This window comes from Pholcus phalangioides, unplaced genomic scaffold (assembly GCF_987345545.1).
Source record: "Pholcus phalangioides strain wild (caught in Gottingen) unplaced genomic scaffold, Ppha-v1.0 ptg000015l_1, whole genome shotgun sequence".
NCBI classification, from domain to species: Eukaryota; Metazoa; Arthropoda; class Arachnida; order Araneae; family Pholcidae; genus Pholcus; species Pholcus phalangioides.
In genome coordinates this window covers 65,709,359-65,737,147 of record NW_028301608.1, presented here as the reverse complement: position 1 = coordinate 65,737,147, position 27,789 = coordinate 65,709,359, and the positions used below count along the sequence as shown (strand labels likewise).

Genomic DNA, 27,789 nt, shown 5'->3' with positions numbered 1-27,789 from the left:
AATTTCTGGAATAATTGTGCTTACCAATCAAAATTACAATTTAAAAATAATTAAAAACACAAAAATTTGTATAAAAAGTGATTTGATTTCATTTTTCAAGTATTCTTGAGTTAATATCTGGTTTTTAAATTAATTTCTAAATGACGAAAGCATCAAAGACAGCAATGTCTACCGGGGTATTGCAGATAAACGATGAAATTATGCCACAAAATTATTTTCATATAAATTTTGAATTTCCCATTTTCGAGAATTGAAAAAAAATGTGGAAGACATAAAAATTTTGAAAAAAATCAAAGATCGAGGAGATTAACCGTCTTATTTTTCTAAAAAATTTTAAATGTAAGAAATAAAGAGAAAAATATCTTGCTGTGGGGTTAAATTGACTCACAGCGGTATATAAAACAAATCAAGAAGATTTTAATGGAATTTAAAATATTTATAAAAAATTTATTGCATATAACTGAAATTGTTAAATCACTAAGGGAAATTGTTACAACGCAATTTTTTGTCACGCAATGAAACGTAGCAAGTGTATTTGTAGCAAATCTGCTTTCAAATTATGCATCATTGTTGTGGGAATACTGAGCATGCAGAACAACAAAGCGAACTGGGAATTATTTCACTATTAATCATTTTTCTATTAACTGTAGGATAAGATGTGGAGTGTGTCAAGAGGGGGGTGGGGAATCAGATTACTTGGAAGACTTTGTCACTGTCTTTTCTACAGGCTTCCCATTCCGGCGAATCTACAAATTCCAATGGCATTATGTAATGAAGCAAGACATCTTCGCACGTTGCCTTCATCCTTAGAACGAACAGAAAAGATGATTTCTATATTTAAAGAATTTTCTAAGTAATTTTGTGTTAAAATAACACTTGAACAATAAATTCATTCAAATCATACAGGAAATACTCGGGCTAAAGGCGCCAGAAAATACAAAAATGACGTCATACCTGCCACTGAGGAGGATGGATAATCGTTGATCAGCCGGTGTAATGCCCTCCATAGCATAATGCTCTGTTCCATCTAAGGTAAGGACATCGGCGTCCCGAGTGAGCTCTTTGAAATGCTTTTTCTTCACTTTTAGAGGAGTGAACACTTTAACGTAAAGGTCGATAAGTTCTGGATCGATCCTGGGAGGACAATTCTTATATATCATGTAACCTACGTGTCCAAGGTTCAAAAAGAATAGGATGAGGTTCCAAGCCATGATGTCCGGGGAACACACGAGCAGTCCACCCCACACACTCCCGAGCATGAACCCTACACAGAGTAACGTTCTGACGGCTAACATGTTGTGTTGGAACTTGTGCGGCACGAGAAACGCAGCAATGGTGAACAGGTTGGACACTTGTAACAGCAAGTGCCGAGTCTCGTCGAGACGTTCGCACACTTTACCGCTGGGACTCGTGTAGTTCGTCAAACCTGGTATGAATGTTGGTCTATTCTCTTCCATACTCCACTGCTTATCAAATCTGTAGTTCTATGAGGTATTTTTACATAGATTGCTCATACACATTTTGTGAAAAGTTGCGGAGGTATTTCATTCTGGACACATTTTGTCAGTGTAATTTTCAACACTACCAATTGCTTCACTAATTGGTTTTACAACTGAAAAGATAGAGAACATTTAATTTCCAAATAATAATGCAGGGTGTTCCAGAACTCTACCGCAAAACTGAGGAGGTACACGTCAAGACAAAGACATTTTTCAATGGTACCTAAGGTCGCAAATGGTTTTCATCTTCAGCACATGCTAAAATACAGTTTAATCCATTGGCGTCAGAAATGGGAAAAAGGTTCTAAACCAGGGGGTCTTCAAAGTTTGGCCTAATGACCACATTTGGCCATCGGAGCTTTTTGTCGTGGCTCGGCGATCATTTTAAGAAAATGGATGAAAAATTGAAAAACGATTAATTCGAAAATTAGTGAAAGAGATAATCCCCCCCTCCCCAGAATTGATGGAAATTCAGAATTACCGAAAGAAATAATTTTTGAAGTATTTATTGAAACAAATAAGTTCGGAATTAGTGAAAAAAATTCAATGTGAGAAATAATTTCACAATCACTGAAAAAGTATTTACATAATTATTGAAAGAAAAGATTTCAAGATATATATTGAGAAGGAAAATAATTTTACCGAATAATCGAAATAAATAATAATTGAAGAACCATTTAAAGTGATTTCGGATCAAAATTAATCTGAGAATTAATTAATTAAATCAGTAATCAAAAAATTTCAGAATTGGTGAAAAACATTATTTCAGAACAAATAAATCAAAATTGGTAATTAATAAAAATAGATTTCAGAATTAATAAAACCCTTCAATTATTTTTGTCCCTGTTTAACTCGAGGGCTTCATTGGCCCCCTTCTATTAAGATTTCACTAAATTACGTGAGTTGGTGGCTCGCGGCTTCGTGGGAAGTTTCAATTTGGCCCACGCAAAGTGGTCCATATAGTGAAGTTAGCAGGAAAAAAAAAATAAGTTCCGTTATAAAAATTGCTTGTCTTGACGTGTACTATCATCCTTTCCATTTTGGCGGTAGATTTCTGGGAGACCCTGTACAGGAACTTATCAAATATTGAATGACAATGATTCACTGTTCACCACAATGCTTATTCACCTTCAACAGTTTAATTTTTGCAGAATAAAATCCTTTCAAAGTTCATACAATTATGTGAATAAACTTACCGTGAGTTGAATTTCAGTGATTAATAATTTATTTAAAAAGTTATTATATATATAGTAATAATTATTAAATTATTAGTAAAATAATTTATTTAAAAAAAATATTAGTATCCCGCCAATAGGAAACAGTACATTTAATAATAATCACGCAAATGCATGTACACGCATCGATTAGCACTAAATGAATCCCAGAGCTTAACTTAATTCTCCATCATGTACATTTGCCTCCATAAATAAATAGCTTTATTTATATCTTTTCTCCTCTTTTTTATTCTTCTACCTCCACTAGAACCGAACGCATTCAATGCACTAAATGAACTTCCTGCGTACACTCCATTAACGACGGAACATTCGCTAAGTGGCACTTATCCATTTATTCGACTCAATCCATCTCGTACCTTCTTCTCATTCTAAGCTTGAAGAGGAAAAGCATAAAATAATATATTTTTACGTATATTTTTATTATTGTTTTAGAATCGTCTTAGTTACCAGATATCGAGTCTGAACAGCATATATATTTTTTTTTATTCTAAATAGACATGACTGCGTTTCGGAACTTGGTAATGGGATTGAATCGCATTAACGTCGGAAGTCACTCAAGCCGATATCCAAAATCATGTGTGATGACTTTCTAATCGTAAATTGATTGATAACCTTGTTGGCTGAAAACAAAAAAATTAAAAGAAATTTTTTCGACATGCACGTCAAATGATCTTTCACCGACAATCAAAATTGAGAACAACCCATTGAATCAAATAGTCACGGTGTTGCAAAAGCAGCTTCAATGTTAAACGGCTCAATTCTCATACTAGAATAGAACTGAAAGCATTCGTGGAAAGCGATACCAGAGCGGAAATCATTGTTATTTTAAATGAGAAAAATAGTTTCAAAAGTCATCGATAGATGACACTGGCACGCACTATTTGAAGATGATTTATGCAAATGAGACGCCGAAAAAGTGAAGGTTTGTACGTGAATTCTTCATTCCATGCCGGCAGCAGGATATCGTTACTTAAATAAATCTATGGCATGCATTATTCTGTTCATCGTCTTTTATAGCAGTGGTTCCCAAAGCGCGAGATTTGGGGGTCACGAGAGATTCTCCAAAATAAAAACGTCCAAATAAAAAAAAAATATTTTTATTTTTTGCAACGTATAAATAAAAATACATCAAAACAAAAGAATGTCTTTACTTAACTGAGCCACTTACCATGTATCATATAATTATATCAAATTGTACTTGTAATCAATATGACCTTATAATCTTAATAATATCTTTAAATCTTAATAATAATATCTTTAAATCTTAATAATAATATCTTTAAATCTTAATAATAATATCTTTAAATCTTAATAATAATATCTTTAAATCTTAATAATAATATCTTTAAATCTTAATAATAATATCTTTAAATCTTAATAATAATATCTTTAAATCTTAATAATAATATCTTTAAATCTTAATAATAATATCTTTAAATCTTAATAATAATATCTTTAAATCTTAATAATAATATCTTTAAATCTTAATAATAATATATTTATATCATCCTTATACAGGATGACTTAAAAAGAATCTTTCTAATTCATCCTCTCTGTTACGGACACCAACGGGACAAAAAAATTCGTCCAGAAAAGAGGGGTGACCGTTAATCAGGGATTTGAAATGCATACTTTTCTCATATAATGGGAAATTATTATTCCGACGCAAAAGAGGGGGGGGGGGCACCGTTAAGAGAGGTTTTACTGTATGTTAATACAAGGACGTGGGGGGGAGGTGATGTCAAGTATTATGAACAATGGCTGAAAAAAAATTTATTTCATCCATCAGTGATTGCGCAAATTAGAACCGGCAGAAAAAGGCGTTCCGAAGAAAAATCGGGATATATGGTCACCTAGTGTAGGTGATCGTCTTTAATTTTTTTTCAAAGGGAAGGGGATGCGATTCAAAACATTTGGGAACCACTGCTTCATGGGAAAGCCTGATTTGTATAAATATGTTCGTGTCATCTCGAAGAAGTCACCGATAGGTCATCGTCTATCGCAATTATTTTTTCTAATTGAAAAAGTTAATATCCCTTTAATTCAATCCACACAAACAGCAATATTTTCATCATCAGCTGTTCCTTTTCAATTACACGTTTGACACACCATACAGATTGAAGAATGGTGTACGAGTGGGAATAATGTCCGATAAACACATGTAGGGTATTTCTTAAAGACCACACAAGCTCTACAGAACAGGAATCCTTGCTCGATACGCCAGATGAAAAACGGATGGCTGTAGGACTGTGGGAGCTGTACCGTAGCAGGGGGCGCCACTACAGGAGAAGCGCAAATCATGGGTAAAGAGAAAAAATTATACAAAATGTTTTGTCTGTAAAATTCTTCTATGAATGTAATTGGATAGAATAATTTTTGATGCATCACATCTCTCTGGGAACACAACTGCGAGTTTTCGGGTTTGTTTTACTGGTGCGGCTTATACGCAAGAGAGCCATCGAAGGCATGTCCCGCACGGGTGAGAATTTTGCCTCTCACCAATTCCATAAAGTGACAAATAACAAGGAGCTGCATCTGATATGACCATGCTTGCCAGTTGCCACTAAACTGGAGAGTTTACCGTTCAACCATTTAATGCTTCACTCGAAAATTGCAGGTCACAGATGTATGATTCCAAAGAAATACCTCTCTGCAGGGCTGTAACTAGGATTTTTGCCTTTCGGGACAAACATAGTTCGGCCGCCCGGGGATTATTTTACCGCTCCCACAATTTCAAAATTCGATCATTTTATAACGGTTTTCTTTGTTCCCCCCTAAAATTTCCGCCTCCCCCTGCCCCCTAGTTACGGCCCTGCCTCTGTTACCCATTAACCATTGAACCCATTAACTCTATTGGAACAAGAATAAAGAGGATTTCTTGTTCCAACTGTTTATGCGGTATCTATTACATAATCGCATATTTTCTAAAACGACATAATGTCAGTGGCGTCGGAGCCGGGGGTGATGTGGGTGCTCGAGCAACCACAGTGTTTTGTAGAATAAGTTTAGCACCCCCAGAATTAATTTAGCAATGAGAATTTCCTGTATAAAGCTCAAGCTAAGCATCTATAGATCTATAGACACTTCCGGCTCCCATGCATATAATGTGTATCGTGCTTTTTAATTTTTTTTTTCGAGATACATCTGCAGGTTATCTCATTCTAAGTACCAATTTTAGTTAACACATATTTTGCATTCAATACTATATTTTTTAAATGAAATTTTCTATTGTGTAACAAATTTCCGTGTCGTATCCTTTAAATATGCTCTTTATTCCAGCAATGAGCTCGCCCGATTTGCATCCTTAAAAAGTAGTTTTTTATTAATACTGGCATTCCACTCACCAGAAAAAAAAAGAGAGATGTTGGTATTTACATATCAATCGCATAAATGATATTTTCGTTTGAAATAGGAAAAAAAATCCCAGGAACTCCTTGATGTCTTACAACATCGCGCTGCTAATCCCACCGTCGCCACAGTGGTGGTAGACTGAAGTTGGTTTTCTGTGCTTCCCAACTTTGAGGTGCGAATGCTGATTTCCCCGTTAAAAGTCTTACCATGGATAGCAACAGGCTTACAACAGTACAAATCTTCAATAATTGCTCTTCACTCAGTTCGAAAAATAGATGGCAGTACTATAACAAGCATTACACAGAAACAAACTTCACGTTAGATTCAAGACATTCCAACTTGCACCAATTCGTTAGGGGTTCCGCAGAGGAATATGAACTATAGACGAGGTTATGTCTGGTTTAGAGAGAGTGGTAGAAGCGCTGCTACTGCGAGACATCTGATGCATTCGTCTTTACCAGACTGAATTTTTTTTTCCAACACGGTTGCGTTGGGATCCAGGAAACAACGAATAATCAAACAAGAATTCATCAGATTTTCTCATCACGTCTGATGTGAATTAAACACTCCAATTTCATCAGGCCTAACCGAATTTTACGTTAATATGCAGGGCATCATGCGACTTTTTAAATGTCGTATAAGTACTATTATTTTTTTTGCAATGCGAGCTTCTCTATCATCGGAATTTAGTGCATGTACAAATATGTTTCGAAACAAGAAAAAAAAAGAGCCGCGCGCGCAATTTTTTTCTATTTTTCATTGTCCCTACATGCACTTAAAGACTGTAATTTTGCTTTCATCTACGATTTCAATTATTCATCTTCTGACAAGTCTGATGGAGAGTCATGATAATCTTTATATTACTGCGAACACTCTTATTATTATTTTTTTCAGAACGTGAGTAGAGTTTTAAAAACTACTTCAAATATAAAATTCAATGGGACCCGCTTATAACAAAGTCGGAAAAACAGCGAAACTCTTCGTTATACGCAGAACGAACTTCGCTATATCCGTACCAACTTGAAAAATGATGCGTTTAAGCGAAAAAAAACATATTGCATGCACGATACGCATTTTCGATTTTGTTGCTGTATTTTTGTTATATTTGACATCCATATTTTTTATGGGCATCTTTTTCTCAGCTACCTCGTTGGGCATTTTGCCTGTTGTGGCCTTGTATTTGTGTTTGTATTTTCCATTGTAAAAAAAAAAGTTGAAAAGTGAAAAAATATGAAAAAAATTCCTTAAAACCCAAAAAATGCCCTAACAGTGAAAAAAAAGCAGATAAATGCAAAAGATGCGAAAAAATGCAAATGCCATCAACATTTTGTTTTGGCCCTGGTTATCATAAATGCCAACAAATCCGCTCTCGAAAAAAAGATTTCTTTTGCCAGGAAACTATTACTAGAAGTAAGATAGGACTAAAAAGAAGTGAAAAGAAAAAAAAAACATTAGTCATGGTTCCGAATTACTTGTATGCTTCGAATGCGCTCTACTTAATTGTTCCCTCGTTTTATAAATATGCGATTTTCTTTTCATCCGTTCTGTTTGCGAGTAAATGTTTCTAATTATAACAAGAACCTCCTTGTTCTGGGTTCAACTACTAGGTGTTGGCTTATTACTCTTCCAACTAACAATGTCTTGTAGTACGTATTCCATGGATGTAGTCTGTGTGGGCATTGTTTTATATTTTATGATGTATATGTAGTCTTTAGTATTTATAATTGCATTTTCGATTTGGTCGCTGTATTTTTGTTATATTTGACATCCATATTTTTTATGGGCATCTTTTTCTCAAGATGTCAAGATGCGAAAGAATAAACATACAGACACAGTTGTGGGAGGCAGGGCCGCAATTGGGGGAGATAGTTATAAAGCTGTTCCACGGAACCCTTAATGATAATGAGGCTGTTTCATGAAAATCAAACAAAATTATGTAAGAATATTTATCCAAAAAAAAGTGACCCTACTACCGTGTCAACCGCATCATAACCCAGAGGCAAAATAAAAAAGGCTTAGGCACCAGCTCTTAATCTTATATTTATTGTTAGGTACATTTCTTAATATACATAAATCATTGTGCCGGGTGTTATACAAATGCAAGGTCACAACAGGCGAAATGCCCCATGAGGTAGCTGAGAAAATTTTATAATCCTCTATGCAACTGAGGTCTTTCGGGGGATTGGGGGAGATTCCCGACAGGACTCGGGGCCCGAGATGATTCTCATCAGTTTGCTTTCACACTACAAATTCATAATGGAGGAGCCTGTATGCAAATGAGGTCTGTGCAGTGCCCTAAGAGTGTTTTTTTTAACTCATGGGCCTCACCCGTGGGTCTCAGATGCATAGGAGGGCCCCCATGATTATTTGGGATCCAGCAGTATGGATTTCTAAGATAAATTGGTAGGTTGTGAATTTCTGCGGTTTTCTAACTTCGAGGTGCAAATGCCAGCCGATCTCCCATTTGGAAAATCTCTCCGCAGAGAGCAGGCAGACCCACAACACAATACAGACATAACATGAAAATTCAAGCATTTCCATCTTTATTTCAGAAAATGGAAGAAAGGTGGCAGCAAGAACACGGAACAAGTGCAATTAGACAATATAAATACGTTAGAGCCACACATGTACAGAACACGCATTCTGGCATGTGCCGATTCGTTAGAAATTCCGTAGAGGAATGTGTATGAGGTGCGTGTACAGTTAAGTAGTAGTAGTAGTAGGCTGTGAATTTGAACCAGTTAAAAGTTATCCGAATATCACTTGTGTGTGTGTGTGCCCGAGATGCCCATGATGCTCTTAAGACGGCCCTAAAGTCTATGATTCGGAGCGTTGTTGGAGTCCTGTCTTCCTATTGGATGGCATACCCATGAATCAAAAGCTTTGATTGCAACAATCACTAGAAAAAAGAGCTCCGAAGTCAGTCGAGGCCCCTGGTGAAAAAGGAAATATTGGTCTTCTAAAATTGGAAAAAGTGTAGAGTTCGGGTTTTTCGGGACCCTTTAGAAGTCGGGGGCCTCCAAGCACGCCCGCTGAGCGAGTTGTTAAATCCACCTCTCCTCCCGTAGAAGAACTCTAATATATGCTTTAACGGAAATAATCACGATGTTAATCATTGAATCACCGGTGTTGATCTGAGTAGTTCGATATGTCTAAAAGACATATTTTTGCTGATAAAATTTTACTTTTGTCTATTTATTGGTTACGGGTAAAAGTAACTGAGAAAGGCTTAAAGAAGAAGTTTACAAAAAATGGACGTTTGAGCCTGAGAATGCTTCTGTGTATATAAGAGTTTTTTGATGCGCAGAAAAAAAGTATCTCCATTTTGTATTAGGCAGCATGTTATTTCGTCATTCCGCAGAGGTTGTTACTGAACAGGTGTTTTTCACTATGAACTGAAACAATTCAACCTAGAGTTGAAAAACTTTTGCAAACTCACAAAAAATTTTCCCGTGTGCATGTTCACGGGAAAATGCGTGATCGAATTGATCCTACTATCGTTTTAAGGATTCGATTCGAGAAAATGTGTGCGTGCCTCATTGTTGAATATCAATAATTCATAAGTAGTTTAAAAAATGTAAAACATTATGATGGCAATCTACAGCGTATACAAGCAGGGTCGAATAAAAATTCCTGAAAACAAATATATCTTACATCCCAAGTCTGAAAAAACGATCCGTATTTCCTCATCACTCTTGAAAAATCTCCTTCCATACACACAGGAATCTTGACAAATAACTTTCCGGAAGTTCGAGGAGAAAAAGAAAAGCATGGATCTGAAACTCAAACCTTGTTGCTTTTTCCTCTTTTAGATCTGGTAATTTGTCACCCATATCTTTCAATTGATTGTTCCATCAAACAGTTACATATTTCTTATTTTGTCGTTAGATTCTGAAGAAAAAACTGGACGATGGAACGCTGGCCGTCCGCGTTATAAAGGGAGAAAAACAAGCAAACAAAAAAAAAAAAATATATATATATATACACATTTCTATCACCTTTAGTAAACTACAAGATTGAAGTTACGTTCACGGATTCTTTCAGCGATTCATTTACTTGGAAACGCTATATCGTAAGCTCTAGAAAAGTTATTTCGCGAAAAATGCAGTTTTTTTGAACAAATACTATATTTCAACTGTGAATAAAAAAAGTTTTCCGAGCTTCAACAAGCAGAAAATAGCGAGATATTTTACAAAAAGGTAAGCAATCACTAACGTACGCAAGGGGTGAGCCGAGATTTTAATGTTGTTTTTTGCTTTAAAAAATGACCCCTCCCCTTTTGAGAAATTCCTGCGTACGCGATATGAGAATAACATATATGTCCAGTAAATTACTGTAGCAATAAGTACCGTAAATATGTACTGTTAAAATATAATAAGAATATTATTTCTGAGAAATATCAGTTCCCAGAATTTCGTTGAATAGCGTTTTTTTTTTTTCATATCTGAAGATATCCGAGTCTGCCTCGGCTCAGTTTTGCAGTTTGTACGTTCTGCAAGAGCTCGTAATTCCGACGTTATTCATTTTGTGCAGGGATTTAACCATGAACTCATCACTGTAATGTACAGGGTGTGCATAAATAAATTTCACTTATTTAGAGCTATCCAATTTTAACGACCCATAAGAAAATCATGAAATTTTAGGAACGTCTTACTGAAGGGTTGAGGAGAATTTTCAATCCCACTTTGAAGACCGAAATGTCTGCATAGCTTTCGGCACAAAATCACCTTGTTCCTAAAAGGGTTTTAATTGCATAGCACGTTCTTATAAACTCTACATAATACTACAGTCGACGCTGCCTATTAAAACCTATTAAAATTGCGGCTGTTATCATTAGGGTATTTTCATCACTTTTGCGAAGAACGGAACGGACCAATATCATAACACCGGGAAAAAGCTCGGTGAATGTTATTGAGACTTCGGATAATGTTATCTTTTTTTTTTCCGGCGAAAGTTCTTTTTTGCGCATTCTGAAACCAAAATTCAACCAAACTCAATTTTTTTTTTCGTGTAATGTGATCACATTAAACAGCGTGGACTATATTTAGTGAAGAAATGAGAATGGAAATGGCTCTGCGCTGGAGATGTTTAATTACCTTTCTATGAAGCTTGGAGCAGTTCAGTTCTAGTTTATGAATGTCAGAATTGTTTTTTTTCGCTCCCAATTTTTTCCGGTCCCTCCATCAAGGCGTTTCCAAAGTTTCATAAAGTTTGAAGAACAGTCACTATTCACAGTTCTGACAGCTCTGACTAGGTTAATTTTAACCATGCACACCCAGTATTTTCTTAGAAAGTAGTTGATCAGCATGTATTAAATTTGAGCAGTTTTTTTTTTTTCATGCAGATCTGCCAAAAGTCAATCAATAAGATAATTCACTACCTGAATTATCTCAGCAAACGATGCATAAGAGATATCATTTAGCATTTGGTATCCTGTACGTCCTAATTCGTCCTTCATCTCATCAACCGTTCGTAGTAGAGATATGGTTCCAGTTGAAAAACAGCTCAAAATGCGTTCAAAAATCACCCTGCACCAGTTGCAAGAGATACAGTGTGCCATAAAATAAAAAAATCTAAATTTCAATGTATTAGCCAGTCCTAGAAAACCCAATTAAAAAGTGTTTGCCCCTGAGGACAAAAAAAAAAAAATTCACGTTTTTAAGTACAATAATAAGATATTTGAATTAAAAAAAACGGAGAAAAGTTTGGAAAGAAAGAACAGCATAAATTAACGGACAACGCTCCTTTCCCTCAATTATGCTCATCTTTCTCACCATTGCACTGATTTTTGAATTTTTTTTTGTTAGGCTCAGAAGAGATAGGGCAACAACTTTTTAGTTGGAAGTTAGAAGCCCGGGCAACGTATAAAAATTTAGATTTTTTTATTTTATGGCAACTATATTTTCACTCTCACAATTGGTGCAGAGTGATTTCAAAACACATTTTGAGCATTTTTGAAATTAAAAACCAAATCTCTACGCCAAACAGTTGATGATATAAGTGGTTGATGAGATAAGGTAACGGATGATGAGTCCGAATCAGGACTTACAGGACCCTTGTATACTATACTATTATACTTATAAGTATAAATACGGATTTTTAAGTGACGTTCTTGCAGTAGCGTTAGATTGGTTCTTTTATGGAAAAGACATGTCAACGTTTTTTTTTATTTCCCCATTATCGGAAAGAAAACTAGTCGCTCTTTTTTCTGAACAAACTTTATTTTTTTCCTTTCCTGGTGATGGCAACTCGAACAATGAAGAAAAGGAAATGTTCATCCGATTGGTTCTCGTCATTTACACAGAGAAAAAAACGTCTGAACAAGATGTGATACAGATGGCGGATCGTGAGGAAAAAAATAAGACATAATTTTTTACACGAGGGTGACCACAATCATTCTCTGTGGATTTAACTTCGTGAGAAAATAGTTTTTCTCGTCTTGTGAATGTGAATAGAAAAAACTTATATGAATAACAAGGAAACAGATATTTTCTAGATATAACGCCGAAGTGAACCCGGAAATGAAAGTCATCTGGTCTCCGCCGGGACTCGAACCCTCTTGCAAACCGGACAAGCATGCTAATATCTATACCACTAGTGACGCGACCCTGACTTCTTCCCGAGTTCATCTAGACATAATATATGCATCCAGAAAATATCTGTTTCCTTGATATCTTGGGTTGAGAAAAAATCCGTCTATATCTCTATATACAAATACAACGCCACAACAGGCAGATTGCCCAACGAGATGGCTGACTTAAGAACATCATGGATCCCCGAGCCCTACCTACTACTGCTACCTACTACGTACGCATACGATCAGAAGTACGTATTTAATTCCTGAAAATTGAGAAAACACGAAATTATTCCGACGTATATAGATTCAGGGTGTGATAATAAATATTTCCTCATATGCTTTGCGTGTATTTGTTTGCTATCAATAGTCTGACTTGACGAGAGAGAGAGGCACGCACGTGTAATGAGCTGTTTACTTTGAAAACACTGACAATCATTAATGAGCCAGATAAATATTGAAAATTGAGATGCCGACGTGTGTTCCTCAGCGCTCGCGCGTGTGTGTGTGTGGAGAGAGACAAACTAACACAAGCGCAGAACACGTCACGTACTGTCAGGACTGACACTTATGGACAAAGAAAAAACACAACTTTTTTGTTATTTTATCATATTAAAGGCTTCCCCAGGACGTGTTCCGAACCCTGGGACGAGATGGCGTTTCGCCAATAAACTGTCGAAAAACGCTGCGACAACCATTTGCTTGACACTTTTTTTTTTCTTTTCCAGTGGAGCGGGGGAAAAAAAAACAACATTCTAATGATGTTTAGTGATATCACCCATTACTCCGGCTAATCATTTTTCGTAGTTTGGATGATTTAGCACGCGACTGTCTGTCTTACATATGTGTACATAAATATACAATAGCGCTTTTCCCATTTAATTCTAAAAAAAATGCTACTAGAAATTGATTGCTGATGATATTAATGTATCCGGTAAGTGGTTTTTTATTAATAATTTCCGCTTCAATCATGAGCCATTTTTTATGGTTTGTGGTTTGTGTTTTTTTTTATGATTTACAGAAAATTGAAAAATAACTGCCAAAATGTCGCATTAAACCTTTTTTTTATCTGAAATTCTTTCTTTTAAAGTTTGTAGCATAGCTCCTTGAAATCTTAGGCTGACTCGTCTACCATCTTTCAGCGAAAGGTGTGACGTCAGTAATCCTCGCTGTTCCCTATACTACTCTTCTTTTTAACGAAATCGTCCTTCGGAGATTACGAGACAAGTTTACTGCTTCAAAAAATCATGAGATTATTCTTTTTACGGGATTTAGCAATAAATTTGGTCGAGGTATGGTTGCAGTGCCAGTGATAGATCTCTGAAAACAGTGTCTCTATCCCTGTTTACATAAGCCAGATTGCGGAATAATGGGGATGAATTAACCTGCTTGGCAACTTTCTTTCCCCGCTTTGGGTAACGGGGGTAGAACGGGGTAGGGAGAAGAAATTTACCCATCTTCTTTGGTGGGATTATGAGTTTCACACCTCTCCCCCCACTTTCCCACAATCCTTTGCTTTTATCGCAGAGTGAAAGATCACCGGGATTTTTATTTCTCATGTAAACGGGGCTTTCGTGAATATTCAGGAAATAAAGGAGAGAAAAAAGAGATGAATAGAGTAGGATTTCCCTTCGTTATCAACCACATCCAGCACCTTTCCCGTATATCTAGATGTTTTCTTACTCGTCAAACCGTATGAAATCGCTTGTAATCTTCTCTCTTCAGAAAACTACAGTCAATTCGCGATAAGCCGAACTCCGATAGCTCGAATGTCTGTTCAAGTGGATGTTTTCACCAAGCCCCAAAACTTTTTCCGTATTTTAGTGTTAAAATTTTCCCTCAAATCTATCAAAGTTTTTTTTCCCTTTAAGTCGAATTTTTCGGGAATGACAGAAATTTAAAAGATAGTATTTAGCAATGTAACTTAAAATCTAACAATAGAATTCAGCATTTATCAATGGAATTTAGCAATGAAATTTAACAATGAAATTTAACAATGAAATTTAACAATGAAATTTAACAATGAAATTTAACAATGAAATTTAGCAATGAAATTTAGCAATAAAATTTAAAAATGAAATTTAGCAATGAAATTTAAAAATGAAATTCAGCAATGAAATTGAACAATGAAATTGAACAATGAAATTTAGCAATGAAATTGAACAATGAAACTCAACAATGGAATTTAGCAATGAAACTTAACAATGGAATTTAGCAATGAAACTTAACAATGGAATTTAGCAATGAAATTTAACAATAGAATTTAGCATTTATCAATGGAATTTACAATGAAATTTAACAATGAAATTTAGCATTTAACAATGGAATTTAGCATTTAACAATGAAATTTAGCATTTAACAATGAAATTTAGCATTTAACAATGAAATTTAGCATTTAACAATGAAATTTAGCATCTAACAATAGAATTCAGCATTTAGCAATACAATTTAGCAGATTAGTTTATCTGCTTGTAAAAAGTATATGACCTTCTCTCGAAAGAAGGACGAAAAAGAGGGAAACAGAGAAAGAGTCAAAAAACAACGCATTTTGTGACAGAAAATAATCTTGTATATACACTTTATTTACAATTCGTTTCATTTATATGAGTATCCTGTATGCGTCTACTTCCATAATACAGTATGTGCGTTTAGTGAATTTCTCAATATCCTCATTCAATTATTAAACATGATTAAATTACACTAATCTTTTTTTGAATTTCTTCGCGTCCAGTTGTTTGACATGTTTTACTAATACGATATTCGTAAATAGCTCCGTTATCTTGATCAATTTTTCTTTTTCCCTACTCTGAAATCGAAATTTCCGATAAGTCAAACTAACGATAAGTAGAAAGTTTCGTCGGCCGCTGCACGTTCGTGTTATCGAGATTTGACTGTAATTTGCACATCGGTAATGCTAGGGAGGGAAGGGAAAAAAATATACTGAGGATAAACGAAAAAAAAAAATCAACTTCTGATTATAATCAGTGAAAAATGTCTCGATGATAGGAGGGAAAAGAGAGAGAGAGATATAGAATACTCTATTGTATATCTTCCATCTATACTTTAAGACAAGATATACCGCCCCCTTGTAAGGCTGTTGGTTTACTGCACCAAGAGACTATTTATGACCCAAGACTTTAAAACGGGGGCGTTACACTGACGGCCCGTGAAGTCCCAACAAGATCCACAAAATATTGTTTTTTTATATTTTTTTAAATCAAAATATTGTTTTTTTAATTAAAAATAATAAATAATTTAGTTATCAAAAGGGAAGTGGAGAATTTATCTACAACAAAAGCAATGAGAGCATTTACATATAATGAAATCAGCTACGTATTCGTGAAACATCCCAAGTATTTCAGCGGCGATAGTTCCTTGGTTAAGGAGTTGATGATAAACGCTGCAAAAATGCAGAAAATGCATTAAAATATGTGCAAGCATTTCATGATATTTTTCAATGGAGCCATTTTGGGGTCGAAATAATAACATCAAAGAGCTGATGATTTTCGTGACCAATTAGAAGTAATATACTTATATACACATGGCTTTTCAATAGTGCTCGATGAAATTTCGGGTGTTTATGGATGTGGCTCAAATAACTGTTTCTTCGTGGGCTTATATGAACATCTCACTACTACTACTACTACCAAACCAAACATGCACCTCATCCATATTCCTTTGCGGAACTTCTAACGAATTGGTACATGTTGGAGTGTGCGTGTCTGTGTTGTGAACCTAATATGGTTTGCTACTGCGTAGTTTGTTCTACGTTATAGATATGTACATCACTGAAATTTTTTTAGAAATGTTTTCTTTCACGAAACCGCAACAAAGGGAGATATTTCCGACATCGTGGCACTGGGAAAAAATATCAACCTCCTATGAACAAACGTAGAAGTGAGAAAGTGTGGTACGCATGCGAAGAATGGTAATGGCCGGCAAAAAATGTAAATTTTGATTTAAGACTTGCAGCGAAATTGAAGGAAATGTATTCAGATATTCTTAAACAGCAATCTTCCCATTGTGTCATTTATCAGCAGGTCTTTCGATGGGAAGAGTTAGAAATGAGTTACATTTTCTAACCTGCGATGAGATCACTTTGAAATTCATCCGGTCCAGAAACTACAAATAGTTCTTATTCCCGCAGTTTGCTTTTACTTTTACAGGGAGATAAAACTGCTCCAAATAAAAAAGATCAAGTTTCATTTCATTTCATTTCTTAATCAGCTGTGAGATTTGACATTTTTAATTGATATTAAAGGATATTTGAATGACTAAAATATCCAACTTCTAGTGAAAGACCAGATATTAACGCGTGTTTTTCCGTGCACTGTCAAGTTTATGTGTAAATTGACTTTTTGCTCAAAAGCCATTTAGAATAGAATATTCTCAATTATTTTTTATAGGTAGATGGAATTAATTTTATGGTTCATTTATAACTTTTCTTTCACTTTCCTTCGATTCTAATTGTACAGTTTATTGTTTGTAATTAATTTTTAATTGAATTGACATATTTTTATTTATCGATTGAAAATTTTAAATTGATAACAAAAATTTGGCAATATTTTTAATTTACAAAATTGATTTATTAATTGAAATATTTGAATCATTATTTTTGGTAGCCATTTAAGAGATAATTTTGAAGCAGATGGTCCAATATCCAACTGAATCTGACACCCGAGCTTTAAAAGGTCGATTTGTATTAAAATGTTGAATAATAATTTTTTTTGAACTGTGCATGCCTTATTACACATTAAATACATCTCATATGCTGTATTCATGTTTATACACGTTTGAAGTTCATAGTATATTGTTGAGAGCTAAAATTTTCAAAACTGTGAAGTGAAAACACTCTCGAGATTGATTTTGATATTTTTTTACACGGAGAAATCCAGAACAAGTTCGATATAACTTAACTAACGAGAGAGCTTAATACCCTTGATAATATTGCGTATATGGTTCCTATAGAAGTTTGAAATAGAAGTTTTCTCTCCTTGTTTTTTGTCTGCATACGTTCGCACATGAAAGAGTGAGCACATAAAATACAAACCAATTATATTTTCATGAATATACACTGAAGTGCCAAAAGTCATGGGGTATCTCTTAATATTGCAGCACTTTGCCGGGTAAAAAGAGGTCCCACACAATATTAAGAGGTACCCCATGACTTTTGGCACTTCAATGTACTTGCTGTTCTCACGAAAATGCACAGAAGTTTTGCACATAGTACAATATTTTTTTTTCGAAGTTGCAAGTTATTTGCATTTGCCTCTTTTTCTGATACAGGGTTGATCAAAAACATTTTTGTTTCATTGCTTAATTTTTTGTTGGTCCCTTAAATGCATCCATGACTAAATTTTCACTGGAAATGGTGAGTATCAATATAAAGTATGTATGACTGAAATTTCAGAACGATTCGCCTAGTGTTTTTCCGAAAATTCGAGAAAATGTCTGAACTTCAAAAAGGACAGACTTTTGGAAATTAGTGTATTTAACTAGTTAGCTTGTTTCATAAAGCGATTAATAATTGTCATTTTTTTAAAATTTGATTTCAGACATAATTTAAACTTTTTCCTTCGAAATACGACTTCCAGCAAATAAAGTACATAAAAGTGATTAATAGGAACGTGATGCCAATGAATTTCTGAGTTTCATTGAAGCAGATTAAATGTCAAGACCGTCAACCTCTCGAAAAGTAATTTTTAAAGTCAAAGGGGTGTTGGCTACCTGAAACTTGTGACATTTTACCTTACTAAGAAACTCGCCAACAGGAGGAAGGGAGGAGGGGGTGATATACAGTATCAACCAATTTTATTTTTGTATATAATAGTTCTCTACATTAAAAGCACGCGTGCGCACATACATGTACACACACACACACACACACGTTCTTACTTCTTAGCGTTCCCATAGTTTTAATGAACCTTCTAAATACGTAATGCGCACAGAATTCAGCGAAGAACAGACAAGTCATTGGGGAAAAAAAAGGAAAGGGGGTTCCCGGATATTAGCCATTTTTATTTTTCCTGCGAGCCACGGCTGTTCTTTCTTTCTCTCCTCCATTCAGGTGGTCACGCATATAATTTGGCCAGAAATAGCCGTCCACACCTCCGCCTCGTCTGAATACTTATATACATACTTCTTGTGTTTTATATTCAGCTTTCTTTTTAAATAGATAGTAATTGTGTCTTTTATTCACCTGACAGTGGACGAGCGCTGACAGAATACAAAATAAGGAACTCCTTTGCAAATTCAAACAAAAGAAAACCGACACGTTTTATGCCAGCTCAATATATTTTTTATATCCAAGGTTTCCATGAGTTTTAATGGTTGTGAGATACATAAAATGAGCGCAGTGCTGTAGCTACAATCGAAAACAGGGTGGAGTTTTGGGCCACTCTATCCATAGTGATTTCAGTGGGCATCATACTGGTATAATGAGAGATGATAAAAATAAAACCATTGCTGCATATTCTTGTACATGTTTTTCGCATGGACCTTAAAAAGTTGTAGTTAAATTAAACTACTAATTTTTTTTTCCTCCATGTTTAGAAGAACAATATTCATAGGATATGCGGTAAAAAGAGGACACGTTGATTTTTGAACGAAGTTCAATTTACTGAAAACATTTGCGGTTTTACACTATTTTTTTTGTTTCAATTTATGTTCTATTCTTGTGGGATTTAAATGAGACATTGCTAAATCTCCTTCATACGAAAGAGTGTGAAGAATATGTGGTCCTAAAAAGCTACTTCGGAAATTTCGGAAATGAACGATAGAGGCCGCATTCATATTGCATCAGTAGGCAAATAAGATTTATTTTGGTTAAACTGATTAGGCCAGGTGATTTTCTTGATTTATTTACGATTATCAGTGCCGTAACTAGGCAGGTGCACCCTCACCACTTGGAAGGGAGAGGGATGCCCAAGAATAGGCCAGATGGAACGTAAATGTAAATTCTTGCACAGGGCGTAGCAATGGCTAGTTACGGCACTGACAACTATACTATTTATTCAATCACGCATGCACCTCGCACATATTCTTCTGCAGAATTTCTAACGAACTGGTGGATGTTGGAATGTGTCTTCCCTCTCTCTCTCTCTGAGTGTATGTGTGGTTCTAACGTTTTCATTTCATGCTGTCAGAGTTATGCATGTTTCGTGTCCTGAATGCGCTGCCATCTGCCTTCCATATTTTGAAGTTAAATGTTAGATACCTAATTTCTCATGCTATGTAAGTATCGTGTTGAAGGTCTGCGGAGAGACTTTATTCAAATGGACTTGCATTTGCACATTGAAGTTGAAAAAACGTAAGAAACAAACTTCAGCAGACCGCCACTATGTCGTCAACGGTCACACATTTACAACTTCCTTTCTTTTCAACCGAGCGTAACTCTGATCTATCGCCAAGGGCAATTTACTGCCAAGTGAGTTGTGAAGGAAATGTGAGTGTGTGTGTACCTAACAGTCTGAGTGCGTATCTAGTGTTGTGGGTGAGTTTTTAGTGATGCCATTTAAATTTTAAATTGTGAGTGGAGTGCAATGACTAAATATTTGTACCATGGCAAGCCTGTTGTCTGTGCTGAGACTTTTAATGGGGAGATCTTTCTCGTATTCACGTCTTGAAGTTCGGAACCTCAGAGAACCAACTTTAGCAGATGTCCTCTGTGGCATCGGTGATGTTCGAACCCAGGTCCTCGCGATACGAATCCGTCGCTGTGACCACTCGCCAACCACAGCAATGGTCATCCACGAATGCAACGTGAGGAACAAAATCACAGAACCAATCTCACTTTGGCAAAGCCAAGAGGTTTTGCTGATATTCATACGATGACATCGTACAAGGAACCCACTTGTCCAATGGGCAGCAATTAATTACATCAAAATTAACGTCTTTTGCGTATTTCTGCAAGATAAATGAGTGTTAGCCCCTCTATCGATCATCTGTCACTTACCAGAAAAACTTTAAGACAATATTTTGGGTTTAAACTACAATCCCCCCGATCATAAGTGATTCGTATTTGAAATTAATTTCAAAGCTTCTGTAAGTTTTCAAGACCTCCTTACAAACTTCCACCAACATCAGTTGAGAAAACAGAGTAGGCATAGACATATGTTTACTCATGATACTCAGTGTGTTTAACTTCTAAAACTTAACAGAAAAATTATTTATATAAAAACTACATAGTCGAAGTTGACATATCTCAATTTTGAAAACATCAAACTAAATATTTCATAATATATTTTTTAAGTTGACTTTAAAAAATATATCATCAGTCCCTTGAAAACGGGAAAAAAATGTTTGCAAAATAATCGTAGTGATTGATGAATGTAACCCGACATGATGCATTAGACTGATTAGAGCAAATTTTTCAAACCAACAATAATATATTTCATCATTTTTTTTCAATTATTCTCACATTTTATTTAACAAATAGCTGATGCCCATCGTTAAATTATCAAAATATCTTTTGGAAATAATAAAACTACTATGTTACGAAAATGGAGGAAAAAATCAGGATTTTATTTCTTCTAATGTACAAGAGAAACAAAAATGTAAACTAATTTAATTAAACTACATTACGAGATATTGTTGGCTCACTATCAAGTTTTTTACCCATAATAAATGTATAAATGAATAGTTATTGGAAGAAAAAAAAGTCCGAAAATAAGCAATTATTTAAAGCAATGATCTATTAGAGAACTATTCTGTTTTTTTTTCTACATACATAAGTTTAATTAATCCTCACCATTTCGACGTGAATTTACAATATATTAATATTAGATTCTGATTCATTTACAAAACGCTTTGTAACATATTTAATTGTTTTTCTGATATGTATCTATTAAATGAGGAAGAAAATGAAACGATGAAACTACCAGCGGAAAACAACGCTCAATAATGAGATGAAGTATAAAGTAATGGTTTTTTGTTCTCTATGTATAAATATGAGTTGAAATATTATTAATTCAACAAAAAACAAACTATTAAATAGTTGTGATGAATTAATTAAATGAAATACTATTTTATCGTATGGAATCGGCCATTTAGTTTGATTAGTCTATCTTATAAAAGATTCAAACTACAATGAAAAGAGCATTTGTAATCTTGTTGATGCTTTTCATAATAGGATTTTGATAATAGGATAATGATTGCGTTACATTACTAGCAGTAATTTTTCTATCGATCAAGTAAATATTTGTTACTATGCCCGACAACTTCAAGAAACATATTTTTGTTAAAATTAGTAAAAAGTTATGATTACGCATTTTCATCAGCATGATATTATTTAAATAGTCATATTAAAATATATCGTTTATACTATCTTCGTCTATCTATAATCTATCTAAAATATATCGTTTATTTATCGTCATATTATTGTTTTAGCTTGCGTATAACACTAACACTGGATTAATTTATCAAAACTTCAAAATTACTCAGATTGCATGATTCACGTGCATTGTGGCTATTTCATAAATTTCGGTAACTTCACGTTCAAATTTTTGAATCAACCGATAATCACGGAAGCAAAAAAAAAGAAACGGTGTTTTTTTCTTTATTAAATATAAGGCATATACAAAGTGAATTCTTTATAAACCTTTTAGTTTTTGGACAGTGGGACTAGAGACATACATCCAGTAAGAAAGATTTTCCCATATCATGTCGATCTGAGACATGATCTAATTTACAAAGGATAGTACGGGAACTCAAATACGATCTTTAATTTTTTATACGATCCCTCTAATCCAAAACTTATATTTAAAACTTCCTGTCCTTCATTTATTGTGTTAAATAGAGAAATTTCCCTATTTCTTGTTTCTCAGACATTTTAATTTAAAAATAATTTTTTTTTTCAGTGGAAAAATTTCTACTTTATGGGTTTAGATGTCACAGATAAACGAACTTAAGTAAAGATTATTTTTTGTTCGAGACTTAAAAACGTTTGTAACCATAAAATTAATTCATGTCGGAGTTCAAAGGCCCTTATACATTCCTTTTCTGAAATATCTTCTCACAACTTGCTAAATGTTGTAACGTCAGATATTAATTCGGAAAAAAAAATCTTAACAAATTTCTTAATAACTTTCATAAAATTTAAAACTTAATAGCTGATGTAAAATTGCCTAAATGAAAAAGGAATTTTTTTTTACAGTTTTCAACCCTTCGTTAGTTCGAAAGTCCCTTATTTTAATCTTTTTACAGGTATACGAAGATATTCACTTATATCTGACATGGTATCAGCACAGCTTGTGTGTATAAATACATCAGCCTAGGTACTTGTTTTGAGATTCTCAGTTGAATCATAGATAATTAAAAGTCACACCGATTGCCAGTTTTTTTTACGAGGAATAAAATGAATAAAGACACATTTTGGAACGAAATGTTAAGTCAACTTAAATGTAAATAAAAATATAAATTTTTTTCTGTCTGTTTTGTTTTTCTTCAGTATGAATTTCATAATAATAAATAATTTTTCATACTCATGATCCCAGTTCCTGCCACAACTGTTAATCACTAATTACTACAATTTTTACACACACATTTCTGTACATCTTAACTACGGGAATCTTCAAAAACAAATCAGAGAATCGACCGACCTTCCGAAACTTACAAAAGAATGTAGAGCCAATAATATCATTTCTTCTTACCTTGTTATTCCCTGTCACAGCATGTGAAGGAATTAACCTTTACGATGAGAATCACGGAGATTTCTGCCGAAATTTCTTTCCACGAAACGTGATCGATCCAGCTCTTCATATCTTTATAAAATCCTTTCATTTTAATGACAGGCTTTTTTCCCATGCTCCTCTCTCTCGAATATTAATAACATGCTCATGTGCATCCCCCTTCTGTTGTGTGTGTGTGTCTGAAAAGCCGAAAAATCCGAGTGAATCGGATACCGGCTCTCTCCGTATACCGTCGTTGGAAATGCTGCAAAACGACGGCGAGGATGCTTGTCGGTAGGAGTAACGAACGGAACGGCTTTACGATCGATAGAGGTCTGGAAATCTCGCCCTCTTCGACCACCACCGTCCGTTTTCGTTACCAATCCTCGGAAAGCAGAGGAACCAACTGCCAGCACCATCCATCGATGGATAGAGAAAAGTCTCAAAAAAGGAAGGAATTGGAAGGGTAGTACGGTTATCTTAGGGATGAATATTGTTACATTTCCTTTCCGTACATTCGGTATGTTTGCATCTCGGTATTTGGGTAACCCATCGAGAGGAAACGACCGCTTTCTCTGTCTGTCTCCCCTAATGAAAAAGAGTTGCAAGAGCCTCGTATTGTGCTCGAGAAAGACTAGACGTAAGTACATTTTGGAAAAGATACACGAAGAACAAGGAAGTGCGGCGATGGTGGTGGTGGTGATGATGATGGTGATCCTTGCACCTCGTGTTTGTCCTTGGAGGATTCTTTGCCGACGAGTCTGAAGATCAAGATCTTTTCTCTTTTCACTTGGCTTTGGTACAATGTAATTTACCGGAAGGAGATGTTGTTCCGTTCTTCTTCGTTCATCTTCGACGTCCTTCTTAACTTTCGACTTTATGTAACCTTCTCCCTTCCTCCTTTGTGATTGTTATTCCGGAATGATTCGGAAGCTTAAAAGAGAAACATTTACAACCATTTTTTTACTCATGCTCATAAATAAATTTTCCGTGCTCATTTCCAATGCTGCTCACACCTATGACACAACAGATTTCTCGAAAGAAATTATAGCGCTTGTTATCACGAAACCTAAATATAGTCGAACTTTAAAAAACCACGTCACTGAAAAAACGTTAAAATTATCCAATTATCTAGATTAATCTACCTTGGATCTGTAAAATGACTCCAAATTACAGTTTAATTGTCAATATAATGATTGTCAGTTGTTAGAATTTTATCATCAGCTACGAAACTGTTTCCCATATTTTAATAATTCATAATTATAATGTAATTTATTTTAGCTGCTACATTATTCTACTGTTCTGGAATCAGCATCACTGCAGAATTTCTAGACCACGCTCAAAGCCTGATTTACTGAAACAGTTCATGATCATCCGTTATGAAGCTGTTTCCCAAATTTTTGAATATCATTCCTATGCTATCAAGGAAATATACTTTCATTAATGTATTGCAATCAGAACTTTCTGATACTTACCTAAGAGTAGAGGAAAAAAAAGAATTTCGAATTTGTTACCAGTCTTTAAAAATTCGTTATTTAACCACTTGGATGATGAGTTTCTAATTTTTTTTCTCCACAGAAAATGTAAGGTTTCTTTATTTTTTTCATTCTATTCACGTCTATGACTAGGAATAACAGACAAATACAGAGAAACGTACTTAATTTTTTAATTTAAAAATCTTAAAATTTTTGATTTATTCATTAGCTCTTCATGAGATTAAAATGTTTTTTTTTCCGAAAAGCTCATATTCGAACTGTTTTGCACGGAATATAAATAATCTAGTTTTTAGACAGATAATGTGACTGAACTAGACTCTGTACCTATGTAATAAAATTGCAAGGTTATGTGTCTAGATAACAGTATGTTGCTATTGCATGAAGCCATATAGTTTGCGCAGATTTAGTTAAATGTTTAATTTTCGTTAGCACCCTCCAAGTGCAAAAGCACGGGCAAGTCAGGCAAGTGATTCACAACTTTATTGAGAAAAGCAAAGTCTGACTTCTTGTAGAATTTTTCCAAAATGAATTTGTTCATACAAAAATCATGTTTTTTTTCCCTCCAACTTCGAATTATCCACAAAAAAAAAAAAAATCGAAAAAAGTTCGAATTAAACAAAGAACTTTAACATTAAAATAGATAGGAAAAACTCGAATCGAATTATCCAAAATTTGAAATAAACCAAGTCTTACATTGTGTATATTATCACAAGTTTTATTTTTTTCATTCCGACGCAACAGGAGAAACCACAGTTTTTCATATGGTGCCATTGATTCCTCAATAAAATTCCTCAACTAATACTAGATGTTCCCGAACTTTTTATTCATTAAAAAAATCAAATGATGCTTCACATATATTCCGATATATTTTTCGTAATGAATTTCATTAGAGACGTTTAGAAAAAATTAAAACTAAGAATGTGAGACATGGTTATTATAAATAAGGCCACAACAGACAAAACACCCAACGAGGGGGCTATAAAGAGATGCCCATAAGAAATATGGATGTCAAATATAACTAAAATACAGCAACACAAAATGATAGCAATCATTTTGCTATTATTTTGTGTATTATCACGAGAAAACAAATACACAATGACAAAAAACTAACACAAAGAACAAATGATTGCGATAAAATGAAATACACTGCCCATAAAAACTTGTGGTTGTTTTATCTAAGTATGGGTAACTTCACGATTTATCGCAATATGTTTACCGTACTTTTTTTTAAATATATCAATTGTGGTAGAATTCACGACTCCCGAGGGTAAACTATTCCATTCATTCACAACCTATTAGAAAAAAAATTCACTGCGACGCCACTACCTGGAGTTGTCCCTTACCAATCGATACTGGTGTCGAAACAGTTAATTGACAATGTATAAAAATAACTCATGCTCCATCCTATCCCTCCCATTGAAAATTTTAAACACTTCGATTTATAATCCCTTCACATCTGCTACCTCTCAATGTAAACATATTCAAAAAATCAAGTCTCTCTTCACAGCTCAAACCGCGTGTGCCATCAAGAGCAAGCGCTGCTCTTTCCTGCACTCCCTCGACCAGTTCTATGCCCTAAATAATTCTAAATATCTAGTATCATTATATCAAGCTAACATGAAATTTACCATGGAACAAAGAATGAATTCTAGCCTAATAACCTATGAACTAAATGGCCGTTGAAAGGAGAGACCTTTCTTCTCTCTTAATAATTATCACGATCACGTCTGATGTGTGTGTATAACCAAATGATCAGTACTTTTCCAGGGTGAATGTAACATTTCAATAACTATATAGTTTTTCGAGCTATTTAAATGGCAAAAAATCACTAAAAATCATGACAGCGCGATATTTTTTCAACTTCCTTAAAAATTTGACAAATACAATAGAAGCTTTTTCTGAAACGGTCTTTTTTCAACTGGTCTCTACCTACAAGGCTTAAAGTTGTTACTTAATTCTCGAATCAATGGTGCAACCAAATCCCACTTTAGCCGCTTTAAAACGAAGAAAATTTTAAAATGTGTGGTGTGTGTGAAATTGATTTCCCGATAATTTTTCAAATAATACGAGATGTTTCCAGCTCAATTTTTATCCATTAAAAATTTAAATTATGACTTGAATATCGAAGAATTTAATATACTTTTCGTAATACAGACGCTAAAGCCAGTTGTTGTTCCCCGTGCCGCTTTTTTTAACGATTAGACGTCACTTCGAACAAAAAACTGGTTTTGCCGCTCCAAGATGGAAGACGACGAGTCCTCCCGACTATCAAAGCGAATAAAATCCATTACCCGGAAAAAAGCGAGTAAATCTATTAAACAAAATAGAAAAAAAAGTGGCATTGCAAATGATCTCTCGAAAAGAACCAAACTCTGAATCAAAGCAAGCGACCCACTCATTATTTTTCTCACCTTTTCCAAATGCCATCTGAATGTAGCTCATAAATATAGGCGTGAACAACGCAGAAATTTGCAAGTAAATAATTATTATAGTTTATGCTATTGTAAATATCAATTCACGAAATTTTTATGCGACAAATAAAAACGTTGCGTACATAGCCTCCCACTGGTAACATAAATCTTTAACAAAAGTAGGGAGGGGAAGAACCCAATCGATTCGGCGACACCTACTTCACCTTTTTTAAATTACTGCCGTAGTTTGGTCCCCCATAACCTCTCTTGCTAATGCCGAACATCCATCTAAATCCACTAGGGAGCCCCTCCGCCATTGGAGTGTTATTTTACTACATGATCGCACGGAAACAACACACGAAAGTGCTCGCGTTTTTTGATGGAAAGTCTATACGCGAGCCTGGTATTATATTTTTCCCTGATCCACTACTTTTTTTTAACAATCTTCGTAGGTATAAAAGCTTACTCTAGGAATAAATATATTAAAGAAATGGCTATTGTATAGTATATAAGACCCGGTGGTTAGACTTCCGCCCGTGGCACATAAACACTGCCT

The 27,789-nt window shown here is 34.6% G+C and overlaps 1 protein-coding gene across 2 annotated transcripts in view; it reads right to left on the bottom strand.

The window, feature by feature from the left end:
- LOC149076532 (popeye domain-containing protein 1-like) overlaps window positions 1-23,972 on the bottom strand; it is a 30,909-nt gene extending 6,937 nt beyond the window's left edge. Inside the window, exons 1-3 of one of the 2 annotated variants that reach the window (XM_089244116.1) lie at window positions 23,309-23,972; window positions 955-1,612; window positions 697-805 (exon numbers count right to left, since the gene is read on the bottom strand). In XM_089244116.1, the coding sequence (XP_089100242.1) occupies window positions 697-805; window positions 955-1,457 (612 nt within the window). In that variant the 5' untranslated portion in view covers window positions 1,458-1,612; window positions 23,309-23,972. Of the gene's footprint in view, window positions 1-696; window positions 806-954; window positions 1,613-23,308 lie in introns of those variants that run through there. The other variant, XM_089244115.1, reaches the window with a different exon arrangement.
- Window positions 23,973-27,789: the final 3,817 nt, after the last annotated feature.